Below are 20,279 nucleotides of genomic sequence, written 5' to 3' on the forward strand. Positions count from 1 at the left end.
AAATTTTCTGAAATTTCTGCCACAAGGACCAGATGGAGTTCTGATCTCTGAACTCTCCAAGATGTTTCATGACTACTCGGGCTGCAGATGCACGAGCAAGTGGACTTCCGATGGCTGCACTGTTTTCTATGTATTTTTATTTTTTTATGCTCTTTACACCACAAACACAGAGAGGAAAGCAAAGTATTTCCACAAATCTGGCCACATTTGGCAAAAAGAAAAGTCACTGTTGAAAGTCATAAAAGGTGTGAACTTATCAATGAGGGTTATCAATATTAGTCTCTATAAATGTTTACAAATGAGGCTGAAGAAAAAAGAAATTACAGTCAGGAGAAACAACACACTGCTTTATAACGGAGCTATTATTAATCTATTCTTAAACAAACAACAATGTGTCATCAGTTTAAACTAATATTTGTCTAAGATTTACACAATGTACCTTAATATTTATTTATCTTACTTGGGCACAGTGTGAACCTCTTTTTAAATCTCTTTTAATGCTTTTTTTCTTTTTTTGCTCAGCTTAATCCTTTCATCTCGTGTGATGACTGGAGATTTTGTCTCATTTTGGAGCTCGTTTGAACGTTTGTTTGCACTTAAAGCAGCAGCAGCATGACATTTTAAGTGCCACCAGCTGTGCATAAATATAGCAATATTTGCTACGCTCTTTCACAAATGTGCCACTCTGTTTGATAATGACTAATCTGTCTTCATCATCTTGAATGAAAGAGTACACCTGCAAACCCATGGCTTTGGCTTCATGAATCACTCTGCTGGTAAGTCAGCTGCACATGTAGAAGGCGTGATCCAGTGTGCGCTGATATTGCAGAGGGTTAAAGAGAAACCCAGCTGCACTGGTCAGGATGACCACATATTGGTTGGTTATTTGTTCAAAACAGAAACTTAATATACTTTGTGCTCCCTTTTGCAATAAAAAGTGTGTGGATAAATCATGTTTTTCGAGTCTTGTGTGGTTTTTATCTGTAAAATCTAATAAAACCACGAGCGATAGCACGTCCCGCTCCTTGAACTTTAGCTCATTTTGTCGCCTTAGAACTATAAATTTACATTAATTTAAATTTACACTAACAAGGTGGTCATTATAAAGACACATTTGAAGTGCATACCATAGGTATTACGTCCTCTTTATTCTGATACCCCTGGATAAAATCCAGAGCCTTGAATAGTCAATAGAGTCTGTGTATTTTAATCTCATCGTAATATTAGTCCTGATTTACCATAAATCTGGTTAGATGAGACCAAGTAGATATTTTTGACCTACTTGCAAAATCAAGAAAAATTTGTGAAAGGTTCTGAAAGACTTGAGCTGGGGTTTCATGTTGACCTTCCAGCTGCATGACAACCCAACACTTAAAGCCAGAACTTAGTTGGAATAGTTTAACACAAAGCACATGTATGTGTTAGAAGGGCATAGTCAAAGTCCAGACCTTAATCAATACTTACTCAAAGTAATGCATATTAAAAAGTTCTCAAAATGTTTTCACTAATAAATCTATTGATTCTGACTTTTTATCTTAACCCTAACAACAAAATTCAAGTTAATTTTGATATTTTTTCCTTATTTTCTCTGTAACAGATCAGGTTAGATAAGAAAATAAAATGTCCAAAGTCTTTTGCTGAAAATACGCATTCAATACCAAATCTCTGGTTAACAATCTTGCGTCCCATTTTCTCTTTGGGAACGTCTGTGAGATGTTTTGTTCTGCTCTGCCCTCAGCTGGTGGGAAACTCTCACAGCAACTGCAGCTGCTTCCCAGTGCAGTATTAAACAGACGGGAATAGAAAACTGCCAGCCCTCATTAATGAATCCTTCAAGCACACAATTAGTTCCAACCCTTGATTTGAAATTAAAACCAGGTGAATGTCTGAAACGTATTTCCTAGTCTTACAAAAAGCAAACATAGAAAATAATTGAACAAAAATACTCTAAAGCACACGTGCAACACAATGCCCTTATAAACACTTCAACTTGAAAAATAGGTCATGACATCACGTATGGCTCATAATTATGGCCAACGTGGAGCCTCTTTCATGCTTTTGCTCATGGCTAAATGTGTTGCGTTCCCTTTAAAGGCAGCCAATAAATAATGAATAACTCCTGAATAAAATATAAGTTAGTAATAAGTGACCACGACAACACTATAGCTTATCTTCATGTTGACTGCTGTACTTTAGTCTATTCTTGTTCGTCAGAACATATTTCTACTAGGGATGGGGGGAGGAGGGGTTATTCTGCAACATGGGGTGTGTAGTAGTGTAGTATGTGTTTTAGCTCAAATTCATCCATCTATTTCAATGTTTGCCTTCACTTTATCAATGTATAGATTGCATAATTTTATCTGCAGAAATGTTCTTCCATCCTTTACCTTTTCTCTGCAATTGGTGTTGAAGAGTGGGGCGAAGTTTTCTCCCACAAATGTAATTGAACTCCAAAGGAGGCAATCAGGATGCAATTTGATCAGACTCCACCACAGATGACTCTATCGATTCAGAGCAGCAGTGACTTTACATTACAATCTCTCTGCCTAACCAACCTGGATAGTGAAGTATAAGGGTCATTCTACGAGAATTGGACTTTGACATTTAAAATTTTTTTATGAAAATGTATTATTTGTATGCATATTCCTCCGCGTTAAGGACAGAGTTAAGCATCAGAAAAACACAATTTCCCATCTCAGGCATTAATTGTCCATTATTATTGGTCATTTTTTCAAGCTGTAGTCACTGTAATTCTTCAACCCCATTATGGACACTATAGAGACTCCCTGAATATGATTATATAGTGTATTCATAAAGAAAGCAATATCTATGTGTTAATCAGATGTCCCTCTAACTAATTAAGGTTTAAATGCAAAAATTGCATAAATCTCAAATTTTTTCCATTTTATAGCCAAAGATTCATACTTGAATGTTCACTTATCATTTTTCCATAAAAGCCAGATTTATGGAGAAATCTGAAGACTAAGGAGGAGAGAAGGATTTGTAAATTTGTACATTTGTAATTTGTAAATCCTTCTCTCCCTCCTTAGTCTTAGTCTTGTACCAATCTTGTACCAATCTGTAGTTAGGTTTAGGTAAGGTAAGGTACCTTTAGGTAAGGTAAGGTAAAATAATTTTATTTATACAGCACATTTTCAGCAACAAGGCAATTCGGAGTGCTTTAGGTGCTTTTTAAACACTGTTTAGGCGACAACGTTAAAAAAAAAAATCTGTTTTTTATGGAAAATTGGCTATAAGAATGGACATGAAGCAAACATGTAGAATATGGTGTTTTGGTCAAATGAGACCAAAATTGAACTGTGCTTGCAGCTTGCTATGTGTGGCAGAAAACTTTTAAGATTTTTTTTAAACTTCACTTTTGAAAAGACGTGAAAGAAAAAAGTTGATCATTTTTCTTTTATGTAGGATAAACAAACGGAGAATGTCAACTGCACACAGAAACCTGATCCGAGCTGGGACCTCCGAGCAGCAGCGCCCCCTGCCGCTGCAGCTTCTCACCTGCACTTGAAAACGACAGCCGCAGCAGCAGCCGGGTCTCTTCTCTCACGCCACCGGGACTGCCTGTCCTCATAGGCAGTGTCTGCTGCGATAAACCGTCACGTACTAGGATCCACGACCAAAATCCAACATGGTGAGTATAAAACGGGCTTGTATTTATTTATTTATTTATTTTTATTTTGTAAAGCCTGCGTTTATAATTATTTAGATGCGAAAGCCTGTTTGTGAGCGGCTCCACGGAATAACCTTCACGCGTGGTTATAACGGTGACAGCGCAACAAGCCGCCCTGGATGGAGCCTGTCAGGTGTGGGAAATGGATGCCGGGGGACTTGGTGGTGTTGTGTGACCAGATAAGGGCTCGGGCTGCGGTCGCTTGCAACATGCGCAGCAGCCGGCTGATAAAGCAGGGCTGTGGCCTTTACTGCGCGGCCCTGCTCAGCCTCCCTGTGACGTCCACCGCAAAGCCTTTAATATCGGCCAGGACTGCAGAAATGCTGTCGGGCAGTGGAGAAACACGGAGCTGACATGTCCGTGAAACGTGTGGCGAATCGTGGGTTTACTGAATTAAGGAATTACGGCGGATTAAAGGAGACTGCGTCACTCTATTTAATGTGATCGCGTTAAAATATGAAATTACATATAGGGCCGAAAGCAAGACGTCATCTAGAGAGATACACAACGTTGTGCTTATCTAATCATTAGTTATAATCATGTAGATGTGCGTTGTTGTGTTTAATAAACAGGACATCGTATATTTGTGGAGTCATTTCTTGGACTAGATCTGGGTCAGACTTCATTATTTGTACAAATTTCACTCTAAATGAAATTCAAGAAATGTTGCAAAAGCTGTAAGAGAAACTGATTAAGTAATATATTTGATTTAATTAAGGCTTCCATTTCAAGATCCATAGTTTATTTTATTTTTTTCATTATTTGTTTATTTATTGCCCAAGATACTCAACTGTGATATAAACCTGGCAACTCGTATTTTGTGCCAAGATATGATTTGTAATTTCTATGAATATCCATTGCGATGATTTGATTTTGTAAATTTTTTTATTATTATTATTATTTAATTTTTTTTGCCTATAATCTTTCCAAACCATAAGATAAACTGGTTATGAAGTATCAAACTAAGGCTTCTTTAGTCCCATAGACATTAGTACTTTTATTTCTACTATTATCTGTGGGAATATTTTGCTTTTAGTCCTCTTAAACTGTAAGATAAGCCTATTACAAATACCATGACATGCCTTGGGCTCTAGGAAATCCATCTTTCTTCATGCTATATATGATCATTAGTGCAAACTCAGTAGTAGGAACCGTCTGTTTTTGGAATATGATATTTTCAAATTCCATTTTATAGTTTTCTTGGCTTCAGTAACGGCTTGTATGCTTCTTCGGGTAAACATTTTAAAGCAGTAGTAAGCTTTAGAGCAGATAAATTCTAGAAAGAGGTCCAGCTCGACCCATTCGGCTGCAGCATGTGGATAGTGACTCAGTAATTCCTGATTCGTTGCTTCAGCCATAAGGTAAAATCCGCACCCTCCCTCCACCACCACCACCACCACTTCTTTCCTCCTAGGTTCAGTTTCAGACATGTCTTTCTTTTTATAACTCTGCCTGGAGCGGCTGTGCACACTGTGACTACGTGACATAAATAGAAACATACGATGAATAAAGTGAACCTCTGCTGCTGGTTGTGCGTAAATGATTGCAACATGTGACATGCAACCCACTCCCCACAGGTGAACTTCACTGTGGATCAGATCCGGGCCATCATGGACAAAAAGTCCAACATCAGGAACATGTCCGTGATCGCCCACGTGGATCACGGGAAGTCCACGCTGACCGACTCGCTGGTGTCCAAGGCTGGGATCATAGCCTCAGCCCGGGCCGGGGAGACCCGCTTTACGGACACACGCAAAGACGAGCAGGAGCGCTGCATCACTATTAAATCAACGTATGTGTGCCTGTGGTTCCATTCCTTTCTAAGTAAACAAATAAATAAAATCCCTACGGATCAAACATTCTCCTGCCCCCACCTTTCAATCTTTTTCCAACTTATCCAGAGTATAGTCAGATTCTTAAATCCATCTGTCTCGAATTTAGCTGAAGTGTTTAAAGGTGTTTTAGCTTGAGTTTTTAGCTAAAATTACCTAAGTGTACAATGAACGTCTCTCACGTTATTTCTCTCTCAGTGCCATCTCCTTGTACTACGAGCTTGAAGAGAACGACTTGGCGTTCATCAAGCAGAGTAAAGACGGCAGCGGCTTCCTCATCAACCTGATTGATTCCCCGGGTCACGTTGATTTCTCTTCTGAGGTCACTGCTGCCCTCAGAGTCACAGATGGCGCCCTGGTGGTGGTGGACTGTGTCTCAGGTAATCACGTGAACTGTAACCTGCTCTTTAACGCTCCGCCTGTAGGCAGAGAGTCACCTCTCTCACTTCTCTGGACAGGTGTGTGCGTCCAGACTGAGACCGTACTGCGGCAGGCCATCGCCGAACGCATCAAGCCGGTCCTGATGATGAACAAGATGGACCGGGCCCTGCTGGAGCTGCAGCTGGAGCCAGACGAGCTCTACCAGACGTTTCAGCGCATCGTGGAGAACGTCAACGTCATCATCTCCACCTACGGAGAAGATGAAGGGGGACCCATGGGGAGCATTATGGTGAAGCCCGTTCACAGCTGCCACAGCAACACACTTCTTTCATAAAAAAAAAAAAAAGTTAATAGTAAAATTCTTGTAATTCCTTTCGTCAGATTGACCCCGTTATCGGAACAGTCGGATTCGGCTCCGGCCTCCATGGCTGGGCCTTCACGTTGAAGCAGTTCGCTGAGATGTACGTCGCTAAATTTGCAGCGAAAGGAGCCACTCAGAAGGGGCCAGCAGAGAGGTGCAAGAAAGTGGAGGACATGATGAAGAAGCTGTGGGGAGACAGGTAAAAAAACATAAGAGCAGACTTACAAAGTCATCCATTCATACTCTCATTATGATAGCACGAGTTAAGCTGTCCGAGGTGCAGGATGCCATTGTAATCTTTTATAGAAGTCTTGATCATCAGGTCACTTTTCTCTCTTCTTGGAGTTTATGTGATCAAAATGATGACGAAAGGTAAAGAATAAAATAAGTGCTGAACTCATGTTATTGACCTGTGAACCAGGCATTGATACATTAGGATTTACATTGAGAAGTTTATTTTAAAAACGTATTTATCTCGTGATGACGCTCATTAGATTGCATCGAGCTCTTAACTTTGCAGCAACTCCTGGGACTGTAAGCATATGGTGACAATAAGAAAGAACCTCACCACCTCAGCGGGAGAAATGGAACCGAACTGGCTAAAGATTGATGGGAAGCAAGGAGACAGAAATAACAGAGAGGCACTGGTGTAACAGTGCTTTCAAGAGAAAAACAAATAGTACACAGTGTTAATGATAGCAAAAGGTTTGTCAATTGCTACTTCAAGAAAAGAGACACTGCTAAACAAAGAATCACCCATCCTAATAAGGAATGGAAAAATATAAAGTTAATGACAGCAATACCTTTGTCTGTGATTTACTCTTAGCTAATAAGCATGACTGAGTGAGGAATATTTTCTGTGAAAAGAAAAAAACGAATACTTTTCATGCCGATGCTTAAAATGTGCTATGTTCTGTCAGAAGGAAATTCTTTTAAAATCCGTCAGGAACTCCTAAATCCTAACTGGTACAAACGACTCCTGCTTTCATTTGATGTCAGAAGAAGCGAACTAAGAAATGAACAGACTCAGCACTAACATTTTGCTCCTACATAACATCACAAAAATATTTTACAGCAAAGTACAAGGAGATGTACTCGAGAGAGAAGATGTTTTAGTAGCATCCTTAACTAGATCTGAATACTTTCTAATGTTTTGATCTGGTGTTTGATCGCTTTGTTCTTTTCTAGATATTTTGACCCATCTGCAGGCAAATTCAGCAAGACGGCCTCTGGTCCTGACGGTCAGAAATATCCTCGAACCTTTTGCCAGCTTGTTTTGGATCCAATTTTCAAGGTGAAAATTAAGCAGGTTTGAGGTTTTCAGAGGCTAAATGCATCAGCAAAAGTGAATTCCTTTAGTCGCTGTTTTCAATTCCAGGTGTTCGATGCCATCATGAATTTCAAAAAGGAGGAAACAGCCAAGCTAATCGACAAGCTGGATGTCAAGTTGGACACTGAGGACAAGGAGAAGGAAGGGAAGCCTTTGCTGAAGGCGGTGATGCGCCGCTGGCTTCCTGCTGGAGAAGCCTTGCTCCAGATGATCACCATTCATCTGCCCTCTCCTGTCACAGCACAGAAGTACCGCTGCGAGCTGCTCTACGAAGGACCGGGAGACGATGAGGCTGCCATGGGTCAGACATTGACGTCAATCAGTTGGAAGCATTTTAAATGCTTCATAGTGCTTCAATAATGAACTACATTTTACTTTGACCTCATCAGATTTGGACTCTCATGTCTCAACTCTTTTGTCAGGTATCAAGAGCTGTGATTCCAAGGCTCCTCTGATGATGTATATTTCCAAGATGGTCCCGACAAGCGACAAGGGGCGTTTCTACGCCTTTGGACGTGTGTTTTCTGGCTGCGTGTCCACAGGCCTGAAGGTGCGAATCATGGGGCCAAACTTCACGCCCGGGAAAAAGGAAGACCTGTACATTAAACCGATCCAGAGGTAAGAATGTTCTTGCAAAAAAATTTTTTAAAAAATACACAGCCTGGCAAAATCGTTCATAGGACTTGGATTAACTACAAAAAGTAGTTCCAAACTAACATGGAAGAAAGTTTCTTTGTTTTTTTTTTTACATTAAAATGCGACTTAATGTCCTGGCACTCATACCCTTTTATCCTTAAAATAATCTTAAGTTTCTTTAACAGACAGGGAAGCTGTGCCAGAGATTCAACAACCTTGCCTTGTTGCTGAAAATGTGCCACATAAATAAAATTACCTTTACCTTTAATCCAAAACATACAATCAGAGCTACATTAGAATAGTAGCTCAAAGCAAATTTCTGTGACACAACGGTCCAGTCAAAGTCCAGACTGAAATTCAATTGTGACTCTGCAGCAAGACTTAAACACTGCTTTTGATAGATGCTGTGAATTAAACCTGACAGAAATTGATCTCTTTTGGAAAGCAGAATGGGTAGACTTTCATCTGATAGCTGTAAAAAATAGTTCTAAAAAGCATTTTACTGGTTTTTATTTGTTAAAAAATTTGTTATAATTATCCTTCCATTTTATGCAAACTTTTCACAAGCTTCTATAACAGGAAAATGCCAAAAGGTTTAGGACTTATGAGTATTATTGCATTATTGTATTATGGCTCTGTTAAATAAATGTTGGCTGATTCTTTTACTTGCTTCCTTGTGCAGAACTATTCTGATGATGGGTCGGTACGTGGAGCCGATTGAAGATGTTCCATGTGGCAACATTGTGGGTCTGGTTGGAGTTGACCAGTTCCTGGTTAAGACTGGGACCATTACCACCTTTGAACAGGTAGCTTTTTTTTTCTTTATACTTTGTATAAACATTGTAGCAAATATTAGCTTCATGTTACAACAATACAGAAATACTCATGACTTGTTCTCAGGCCCACAACATGAGGGTAATGAAGTTCAGTGTGAGCCCCGTGGTCAGAGTCGCCGTGGAGGCCAAGAACCCAGCCGACTTGCCCAAACTGGTGGAGGGGTTGAAGCGCCTGGCCAAATCAGACCCCATGGTGCAGTGCATCATCGAGGAGTCCGGAGAGCACATCATCGCCGGAGCGGGAGAGCTGCACCTGGAAATCTGCCTCAAAGATCTGGAGGAGGACCACGCCTGCATTCCACTCAAGGTGGATGGAGAAGATTTTTTTTCTGGGATATTGACTTGGTGCTCAGGAAGTCAGAGAAGGAATGCTGGATGTTGGTTGATAGATGATGATCAATTGAGACAAAACACAGTGACAAATTATTTAAAACAACATATTTTAAAAATCTTACATTTGATTCGAGTAACTAAAGATTACATACACCTACTCTTAAGTTTACATAACTTAGCTCTATCATATAAAAGTATACAGGTATTTTTGAAGGTTCAGGCAAGTTTCTTTCAACAGATTCCACAAAACACTGTTTACATGGAAATTAGCATAACCTATATCGCTCAAGGCCCGGCTAAATCAGGACTGCCATAGCTTATTATGTGGCCCTCTAGACTCCACTTATCAGATTAAATTGAACAGTTCCTGCAGTTTTTTGCAATTCCACAATCACAGAAATTCACACAAAAATGACATACACCTGTGTTTGTTTGTGCTACTGCATAACTGAGAGTTTATTGCAAATTTTCAGCAAAAATGTTCAAAAACATTAAGTATAATAAGTGACTTCTAACTCCCACATGCAGGTGGCAGTATTTCTTACTTTTACTGTTGTGGCCTCATTTTTACATGATGTTAAGTTGTAGTCAGTGATTGATACGGTGAGTAACAAAAGTCACATTTGCTGTCATACATAAGGAAAATATTGTAATATTCCTTGTATTTCTTTCAAAATTAGCACCACAAAATCTGTGATTTTGATTGCAAAAAAGCAGAAAAACAACTGTGAAATCCTGGAGCGACTGATCAATGTGAGAACAAGTTACATTTTATTTATTTTTAAGAAACAGTTATCAAATGCAGAGACATCTATTTATTAATATTTTAACAGTTTGTTAATGGCTTTTATCAAGATATTCTAGCACAACTGGCTCTTGAAAACATGTGTGATCTCGGCGTGGTCCAAAGTGAAAATGAGTTTGACTCCCCTGATCTATAGACTCTTAAATATCCTCATTTGGTCGTCGCACGGTTGCACCTCCACACATGCTCTGATCCTTATCCTTTCCTCTGTTTCAGAAATCCGATCCGGTGGTGTCTTACCGAGAGACAGTGACAGAGGAGTCAGATCAGATGTGTTTGTCTAAGTCACCCAACAAGCACAATCGTCTCTTCATGAAGTCCCGTCCGTTCCCGGACGGCCTGGCCGAAGACATCGAGAAAGGGGAGGTCACCGCTCGGCAGGAGCTCAAAGCTCGCGCGCGCTACCTCGCTGAAAAATACGAGTGGGAGGTGACAGAGGCCAGGAAGATCTGGTGTTTTGGTCCCGATGGAACCGGGCCCAATCTGCTGATAGACATCACAAAGGGAGTCCAGTACCTCAATGAGATCAAGGACAGCATGGTGGCTGGTTTCCAGTGGGCAACCAAAGAGGTGCATTGACCTGTCGTCGCCTCTTCTGTTTAGTTATAGTTCTGCTGTATGTAATTATTTATCTGGTAATCACTGACGTCCTCACCCCTTAGGGCGCACTATGTGAAGAAAATATGCGCGCAATCCGATTTGACATCCATGATGTCACGCTACACACAGATGCTATTCACCGCGGTGGAGGTCAGATTATCCCTACTGCTCGCAAGGTCCTGTATGCCTGCCAGCTCACAGCCCAGCCTCGCCTCATGGAGCCGGTTTACCTTGTGGAGATACAGGTATGGAGATAGGATTCAGATCAGCTCTAACAGCATTCAGAAAAACACACGAGTTGACAAAGAAGCTATAAGAATCAAGTACTGTTGTTAGGTAGGATGTAAGGGTCTGTTACATCTGTTAGAGGGTCAAAGGCATTTCAGTCAGTTTTCTTGTAGTTGTCTCCTAAATGGGATCAACAAAAAATGACTGTGGATCTCCCAGTTCCTTTTAAGAAACTTCAATATGTTTTGCTTTCTGTTAACTACTTAATACCAATGTTATGGATGCATTCAAAGTCCAGCTTAGGTAGATTATTTTGGAAAATGCCTCTTTTTTCCCCCACATCTTACAACAAATATGCACAACAGTAATGTCTGATAATGGAAGATGTGAATAGAATAATTGCAATTGCAATAATAAATACACCTTGTATTTCACAGCTGACATTTTCATATTGTTTTTATTTTTAGACGGGCTTGAGAGGTTGTGTATTTTTTCCAGTTTAACAATAGCACGCTTGTTTCTGTGCCTTCTCTCCGTGCAGTGCCCAGAGCAGGTGGTCGGTGGGATCTACGGCGTGTTAAACAAGAAGCGTGGACACGTCTTTGAGGAATCCCAAGTTATTGGAACTCCCATGTTTGTGGTGAAAGCATACCTGCCAGTCAATGAATCCTTTGGTAGGTCGCTTTTATTAAATCCTCCCTCAAGATTGCATTGAATCTGAGCTCAGTGATAGTGAATGTGAGCTTTTTTCACATTTTGTGACATTGCAACCAGAGTTCCTCCAAATTACACCTAAATAAATTCAAGTTCACTAAATTGCTAGCTAAATTCCACGTGTTACACATGCAAGATACTATATTTGGATGTAAAGGAACTCCATGCTTCACCCTGGTTTGAACACAGCAACCCAACTATGACACATGATTCACAGTGTTTTAGGTATGCAAAACAGGTAGAAACATTTTTTCTTCATAGTGTTACCTCAAGGGGACCCAAATACATATTCCAGCTTCACTTTTCATATTTTTGTTTTTACAACTTTCAAACAACTTGTCGTTTTCTTTCTACTTTGCAATTATTTGTTCCTCAGTCAATCACATACATACCTAATAAAATACACTAAAGTTGGTTGAATTTTTTTTTTTTAAATTAAGGAGTGTGAATATATTTGCAAAGTACTGCTACATATCTACAGTCAGTCAGTGAACAGATACACAGCAAGAGTTTCTCTTATGATAAATATAATATAACTGTACAATAAAAGTACTTTTATTATTAAAAACTAATTTTTCCTATGTGTTTTTCCTTCTTCAGGTTTCACAGCTGACCTGCGCAGTAACACTGGTGGCCAGGCCTTTCCTCAGTGTGTGTTTGACCACTGGCAGATCCTCCCAGGTGATCCCAGCGACGTTACCAGTAAACCCTTCCAAGTCGTCAGTGAAATTAGGAAACGTAAAGGTCTGAAGGAGGGCATACCGGCCCTCGACAACTACTTGGACAAATTGTAAACTCCCGACTTCCGGATTATAAAATACCAAATCAACACAAAACCCCACCCCATGGGCACTTTAAAAACCGCTGCACAGGCTTAAAGATTCATCACAAAGTTAGTTTATTTTTAACTTGGAGCCCAGAGCAGATCAAAGCTTTAGCTGTGAGGTAGTGGGAGCAGTGATGCTGTTTTTTTTCTTGTCATTTCACAGCTACTGTACACCAAGTGCCTAGGGTGAGGGTTTTAGAAAACAATTGGATCAAGGCAGTTATTCCTCATTTCTTTGGTTATTTTACTTCACCCCTCCTTTCCTTCCACGTATCTGCTTGGATGGGCCTGTACAGTGCACTGTGATACTGCTGCAATAATGCTTATAAATGGATCATGGCCAGACGTAAACCACAGAAACCACAAAAAAAGTGTTACAGAAGTAAAACCGACTGAACAGCAGCTTTTGTTCAGTGGGTGTAATGAAATAAAATAAATAAAATAATAAAAATGTGACTCCTGAGATTCTGTTCTCTCCTAAACTGTGAGAAATGTTTTAAAATGTGAAAAGACTTGATCCCAATTATCGCATCTGAGTCACGATTGAAGTATTTTTAAATGATTAGAGTCCATAAATAAACCCAATTCCCAACATCTGCTGTTGCTGTGATGTGAGATTTTGTTTTTGGCACACCTTCAGCAATTTAAAACTGACCGACTTTTAAAAATCATGGCCTATTTTCAGTGTTTTCCACCTTTTCCAATGACGTCCACAGTGAAGGAGAGGCTGCATTGTGTCTGCACCGTGCAGAGCGCAGGTGGAACACAAGTTATTTTAATTTGACCTATTTCAGCTGGTTTCTACTGATAAACAAGGTCTATAGTAATGAATGAACAGTGAGTAACCTTATTATTCAACTTTTTAAGATTTAATGAGTTACCCAGATTTCATGAAGCCTTGTACTAAACGATTCCCACTTCTCATTTCCTTTAGATCAGAAAAATCAGATCTAATGAAAATGAGAAAAAAAAATAGAAATTCTCTCTATAATAGATGCTGTGTAACAGATCCTCCCATCCCTCAAATGTCTGTCAGAAAATGCCAGCTACTTTCAGTTTAGTTATTTATAAAGTCACAATTTACAACAACTGTCATCTGAAGACAAACAGATCCAGTTTATATACAGGAATATACTGCACAATCAAATCAGACCAATTAGAAAGACATTCAAATTCAGTTACACTCCAATTGGATCATGATTATAGTACAAAGCTATTTGGTTTGAGGCTCTCTGCAATAAGGCAGGACAGCATCAAGCTCATGATCCCTCTGTCGCAGAAACCATGATTCATATGCTTTAAAATGTTTAGGTTATTTTGTTTTTTTGAATTTACATTCTATGACATTAATGGCAAAATATTCTTTATATTGGTAAAGGAAAAACCATGTGAGTGAAGTCTAACGCAATCACAATATTACCATAGACCATATTTGACAGCACTTTTAGAGTATTACATTTTCAAGCAAATACAAAGCATTGATTTTGATTGAGAATTTACTCTTGTTCAATAATATTGTCCCTGGGTTGCAATTGCAAAATACCAAGGTCATATATTCAGAGACTGTATAAAAAATAAACATTGTTGGTGCAAAATGGGCATGTTGATGGCCAAAGCATATTGATGCTGGCTGGATGTGGAAAAGTTATTTACTTATTCATAGTGAAACAAATCCTTGACCAGCACTCAGAGAGAAAGAAGCTATAACTTCAAAATTAAAAGTCAAATTGCAGTTCGCAATTGCGCTTAGAGATAAAAAAAAAACAAACCTTACTATACGGACCCAAATGGTCATTTTATCTTAATGACCATCATCAGATTTGAAGGAACAAGGCAGAAAGCCTAATCACAATTGTGAACTACAAAATGTAGTGAGGTTGATTTGCTAAAAAAAAAAATTAAATTAAAAACATACATGACATTGTGAAGAAATGGTAAAGCAACATCTAAAAAGCCATCAGCCAGGAAGTTAAAGTTTAGAATAGGCCTTCCTAATGGAAAATCACCCCAAGTGAGTTAGAGATGCTTACTAACAAAGCCAATGTTTTTGGGAATAAACTTTGACCACAAAACCCTGTTTGTGGGATAAACAAAAAAAAATTAATAAAAAAAAAATTCAAACCAGTTCTGGATGAAAGAAATTGCTAAATTAATTTGCAATTGTAAGAAGCTTGAGGAAAGAGGAAAAAAAACAACTGATTTTAAGTAAAAAAAAATATATATAAATAATGCGAGTTCTGACTCATTCTGTAATTTTGGTATTTCTATCCAACTGATTGTACATGGTAGTGGTAAATCCTGTCCCATTTCAATAAGCTGTTATAAAAAAAAGCTACACATCGTTTTTTCCTCATTTAATTGCCATTTATTTCAAGTTACATATATAATGTTAATAAATGCCACTTTAATATACAACCCATCAACTTCAGCACCAAGAGAAAAAAAATCTCTTCCACCCACAACTTTTAAAATAAAGCTTAAAAAAAATCAGAAGAGTTAGTGTGCATCCATAGAGCAACAAAATAAACGAAGGCAAGGCCGAGAAGTGCAATGTATACCGGGTATAGGCAACTACCAAGCAAAGACACAAGATATCACAGATTGTACTGTTAAGTAAAAAACAGAAAAACGCTCACCTTAGTCATACTCTTGACATTATTATGAAGTTTGGTTCAAATTTGACAAGTTTTCATGAAAGCCTATGAGGTCCATCAGTGTGTGGAAGTTACAGTTGATGCAGAGTCGACTCTGTACAAAACGCTACAAGGACTTTATCTTGGCAAATCTGATAAACTGTACATTCATACAGTTGAGTCTCCTTTGCGCTAAAGCGGTGGAGCAGAAGGAGGAGAATCCTACAGCTTAAGAAAAATTCAGTGTCAAGCTTTATGCTGTCAACCCGAAGCAGTGACAAAGATACTGTGAATAATCTGAGAGACCCCCCTCCCTAACATCTCTCAATCCTTCTCGGAGCTGGTTTATAAATCTAGAGCACTAAGGGAAGTGGCAGCACGTCAAACAACTGACTTCGTCTCGCGTAACAACCCACATCGTCTACCAGCCATTTGTCCTCCCCGTGCAGCTAGCAGTTGCCCTGTGAGGAGGGAACAGACTGAAGTCTGACAGATTAGTCCCCAGTATGGCTGCTGAAATGTGGCCTTGCGCTGGTGTCGGGTTGTCACATTTGATGGAAGATCGCTGGGACGTCTGAGGTGACTATGTGTAGAAGATGACCTCTGGGATCTGTCCGTCTTCTACTGAAGTGCCGTTGTTGTTGCCCGCCGCGTAGCAGAAGGTGAAGCAGGTCTTTGTGCCGGTGGAGGATGACTCATGTGTTACCTTTCGCATTCCCTTGGTCCCATAATGAGAGTCTGGACCCTGTCAGACACACACGCAGAGCAAGATGAGTAAACACTTCCAAATCTGTGGGTCCTTTCCCATATTAATCATTTCTCTCTGTCTCTCTTCTTGCTGACCTTCAGTGTGGCACAGGCAGTGTAGTTGACGTTGGGTAGAATCTCGACTGGTTCTTTGAACATGACTCTGAAGGTGTTTGCTGACCCGTCACAGCTGAAGCCTGTGTCATTCTGCCCCAGCACTGTGTTGCTGTCTGTGTGGATTATCTAGAACGGGGCACAAATACCCAAGATCGCATAAAACCACTAAAAATATGCACAGATTTGCCTCATACAAGTACAGTGCCATATCAAATTATTTATATCACATAAATCTTTCCACATTTTGTTATAATTACATTTTTCTCTCACCCAACAACTATGTGCTACCAGGTGTTGTAGTTATACACAGGTTTGTAGTTTTAATGTGACAAGATGAACAAATCTAAGGCATGAGGCATGAATATTTTTAAAAGAAGCTGTAAATCCTGGGCCAGTACCTGTATATTGACTTGGTAGTCTGTAGGTCCGTGTATGGAGCCATAAAGTCCAAATCCAACCACAAAAATCCTTCTGTTAACAGAAAACCTGTAAAACAAAGTGAGGTAATATAATTTTTAAAAAATAGCTTCTTGGAGTTTACAGTATACATATATATATATATATACTGCTCAAAAAAATAAAGGGAACACTTAAACAACACAATATAACTCCAAGTAAATCAAACTTCTGTGAAATCAAACTGTCCACTTAGGAAGCAACACTGATTGACAATCAATTTCACCTGCTGTTGTGCAAATGGAACTTTGTACAGAACAAAGTATTCAATGAGAATATTTCTTTCATTCAGATCTAAGATGTGTTATTTGAGTGTTCCCTTTATTTTTTTGAGCAGTGTATATATATATATATATATATTCACACTAATAATATGAGCTTCAAAAATGCAAAAATAAATGATCGTATTTCATGCTGAAATGTTTTATTGTTATTGGTTTATAAGCAAAACATTTGTCACAACCAGTCTACAGCACTGGCAATCAGTTACATAGGGTCCTTTACATAACGTAAGGTAATGTAAGGCCTGGCAGCCCTGATCTCAACACACCTTATGCGGTCGCTTGTCCCGCTGTAGCCCCAGCGGCTCTCCACCTGGCCAAAACGGGTGATACTGCACTCCTTCCCGCGGAGGCAGCAGCGAGGACGGTCGATGAAATCGACACGGGGCTTTGGGTTCACTGTAAAGTGGAGGAAGAGACTCACCACCTCTCTGTCGGTTAGAATATTAGACTGGGCAGGACCTGGAGGATAATGACATGAACCAAAAACAGACGTCAACGTCAGAGCAGTGATTTGAAAGCAAAACGGATGCGGTTACTGGGTGTTCAACTGTGCTCTTCTTAACCTGCTGCAAACTCCTCTATGGTCATGAGAGGGAAGCGGATGAGTGTGAGAGATTTTCCCAGGACTTTGCGCATGTTCTCGGGAGTGGGCTGCAGCTGCTGCCTGCGAGCCTCCGCCTCGGCCCAGCGAACGGCAGCGCCAAACAAACGCACCTCTCTTACTCCTAAAGTGTCCCTCTCCAACACTGCCACCAAAGTATCTGAAGGAGATAAATGTGAGGTTTATAAACAACACTGTAATAACTAAATGCAACATGAAGCAATGATGACAAAATTTAAAGTGAGTCTTTACCCAGATCTATGTCTGTGAATCCCTCGGCAGCAAGAGCATCGCCAGTGTTCTTGTCAATGTTCTCCAAACACAGGCTGGCAAGCTGCGGCTCATCAAACAAGCGAGCCTAAAACAACATGAAAGCTTATCAGACTTTTAAAACATCATCTGATTTTCTGGCAACATCAATGTAGCGAACGCTCCTGTGGGAAGCCGAGTTTGCTCTTTATTTTTAAGCAATAAAAATATACAGAAAAAAACCCAAAAAACTTGTATTCTACACATTTGTGTTAAACAAACCAAACATATCATTGCCAAAACTTTAATGAGCTCTACAAGGGCTCTGTTTTATCTGCCGTCTTATGTGTATGTTTTGACTTGGGCACTTATTTTGACAAATACATATTAAAGAACATAAAACTATTCCCAAATTCCAGGACTGAATAGTCAAATTCCTCAGCAAATTTTGAATTGTAAATGCAGAAGTTCACTATGAAATTGTCATTTATGGATGGATCAACAAATACATGGTTAGATGGACAAAGGGACAGACAAACAAACGGACAAAAATACATTGATAGACCGACAGATAATGGACAATGAACACATGAATGAAAGTTGACGGGAATAAAGTCTAGAAATATAAAAAGAAAAACATTTTTCTCATTCAGAATGGAAAAACGCTTCAACCAAATTTAAGTGTGGATTTACATTTTAAATCCACACTCAAACTAAGCGTTTCAACGAATATAACTCCCCTGGATCTGTAGATCCTGAATTTTAAGGTAAGAAAGCCGACCTGTGTAAGGAGCATGAAAGCATTGTCTGCTCTGAGGTTTTTCTTCAGGAACTCCACACAGTGAGCCTCCAGCGCAGGAACCGCATACTTTTTGGCTGTATACAGAGTAGTCATCACAGTCTCAGGCCCGATCTGGACTTCATCAGAATACAGGAACCTGAAATAGAAGACATTGTTGCAATTAGCAGTAAAACATAGATTTAAAAATAATAATAATAATAATAATAATAATAATAATAATTAAAAAGACTCCTTACTTTAGCAGGGCCAAAAAAGCAGCTGGTTCCACATCAGGAAGTTCAATTTCCGTGGAAGTGGTCGCCATGCCACCGTTGAACATAGCATCAAACACTGCGCTGCCCACTGCCAGGACAAACCTGACACGCCACAGCAACAACAACAAGAGGAGGGGTCAGCTCGGTCTTTTCACGCCGTTTGTTTCTGCTGAAGCTAATCCTCTTACCTGTGAGCTGGTATTCTCTGAACACCCATACCTTTGCCAACCAAGAAATGAACGTCACTCAGCACCTCGTTGTTGAAGAGAAACGCAAACCTCTCCTTGACGGTGCTCTTTGTCGCCTGCCAGTTGTACACCGGCTCTCTGTACACTAGCACGGACGCTGCAGCTGGGGTAGCGCTCGACGCGGTGGCCGGGGAGGCATTCGACGCTGCGCCGCTTATCATATTGGACGCCGGGGAGGCCATGGCTCCTGCTGCCGCAGAAGCAGCACCTGACGCAGCGGGCGGCTGCAGAGGGTTCTGCGCAGTCTGCGGAGCTCCGCTCGAAACGCCGCTGCCGTCTGCCCCGCCAGGCCCCAGCTGCGGGTTGGGTCGCCTCGCAGTTCCTTGTACTCCCCCGGCTGCACCGACCGCTCCCCCGTTGGATGCCGGCATTGAGAAAACGCTGTTGCTCGGCTGGCTATTCCCTAAAGGGCCTGGGCCGGAGAAACTAAGGCAAGGAAGCCTGCCGTTGTTGTCTCCAGCGGCCATCTTCAACCTGCTGTAGGCGTAAACAACAAACTTCATCGCTTTCCGTAATTGCAGTGGTCCACACACTCATGCTGGCCTTTTATCCCCGCCTGGCGGTTATTTCAGGTACTGCAATTTGTTGTCTGAATCACAACTCCTAATTCAGTAAATATTTTTAAGATTTTAAAAATGCTTCCAAAAACATTTTTTTCCAGTAAAATTGCAAAAATAACTTTGATCCTTTCTAAAATATATTTACTGAAGACTAGGCAGACGATGAATCATACATAAAACTTAAACATGTAAAGCCAAAATACATTTTTAAAAATAATTGGATGCCACATGAAAACATGTTTCTCAAAACTAAAGTCTATATATTATTATATTTAAGCTAGCAGTGTTGTCGTACTCGAGACCGGTCTTGGTAAGTCACGTTATTGTTGTCCTAATTTTTCGCAAACTTGTATGAGTTTAAATATTGCAGTTTAATTATTTCTGGGTGTTTTTCTACATCTGTGTGCCAAAGTTGTTTTTTGATGTCAAGATTTCATGGCTTTATTAGTAAATGTTTCATGTCTAAAATGTTGTCAGTGTCCCAATTCAGTGCTTGTATGCAGTTTAAAACATAGTTAATATTCCTCAGTAACACAGCTCAGTGTCAAGTCAGAAACTCTCTGTTTGGTAACGCAGACACAAAGAAGTTCCCGATGTCCTGAGTCAAAGGATTTTCCAGACCAGACAAGCTTTGTCTGACTCTGGGATTTAACTTTTTCTTTCTACTGTAATTGCTTAACCATTGAGTTCTTTAACACCAAAATATCTGCTTCAGTGAAAGGAATAAAGGTAGATCACTGAAAAGGATTTTGATA

At 40.0% G+C, this 20,279-nt stretch overlaps 2 protein-coding genes across 2 annotated transcripts; one reads left to right on the forward strand and one right to left on the reverse strand.

Moving 5' to 3' along the window:
* The first annotated feature begins 3,537 nt into the window (after window positions 1-3,537).
* Window positions 3,538-13,167, forward strand: LOC102221193 (elongation factor 2). Its single transcript, XM_005797097.2, has 14 exons — window positions 3,538-3,652; window positions 5,269-5,483; window positions 5,722-5,903; window positions 5,982-6,193; window positions 6,286-6,464; window positions 7,454-7,559; window positions 7,644-7,896; window positions 8,018-8,213; window positions 8,914-9,037; window positions 9,132-9,374; window positions 10,422-10,775; window positions 10,868-11,050; window positions 11,575-11,707; window positions 12,348-13,167. Exons 1-14 carry the CDS (start codon window positions 3,650-3,652, stop codon window positions 12,539-12,541), a joined length of 2,577 nt encoding a protein of 858 aa, XP_005797154.1. The 5' UTR covers window positions 3,538-3,649; the 3' UTR covers window positions 12,542-13,167.
* On the reverse strand, window positions 12,723-19,482 carry btbd2 (BTB domain containing 2). Its single transcript, XM_005797161.2, has 9 exons — window positions 18,905-19,482; window positions 18,699-18,818; window positions 18,442-18,598; window positions 17,664-17,769; window positions 17,374-17,571; window positions 17,077-17,269; window positions 16,469-16,556; window positions 16,050-16,196; window positions 12,723-15,951 (listed from the first exon to the last, which is right to left on the reverse strand). The coding sequence occupies exons 1-9, from the start codon at window positions 19,465-19,467 to the stop codon at window positions 15,790-15,792; spliced, it is 1,734 nt and encodes a 577-aa protein (XP_005797218.1). The 5' UTR covers window positions 19,468-19,482; the 3' UTR covers window positions 12,723-15,789.
* Between the last annotated feature and the right edge of the window lie 797 nt (window positions 19,483-20,279).

This window comes from Xiphophorus maculatus, chromosome 6 (genome assembly GCF_002775205.1).
Source record: "Xiphophorus maculatus strain JP 163 A chromosome 6, X_maculatus-5.0-male, whole genome shotgun sequence".
Taxonomy (NCBI): Eukaryota; Metazoa; Chordata; class Actinopteri; order Cyprinodontiformes; family Poeciliidae; genus Xiphophorus; species Xiphophorus maculatus.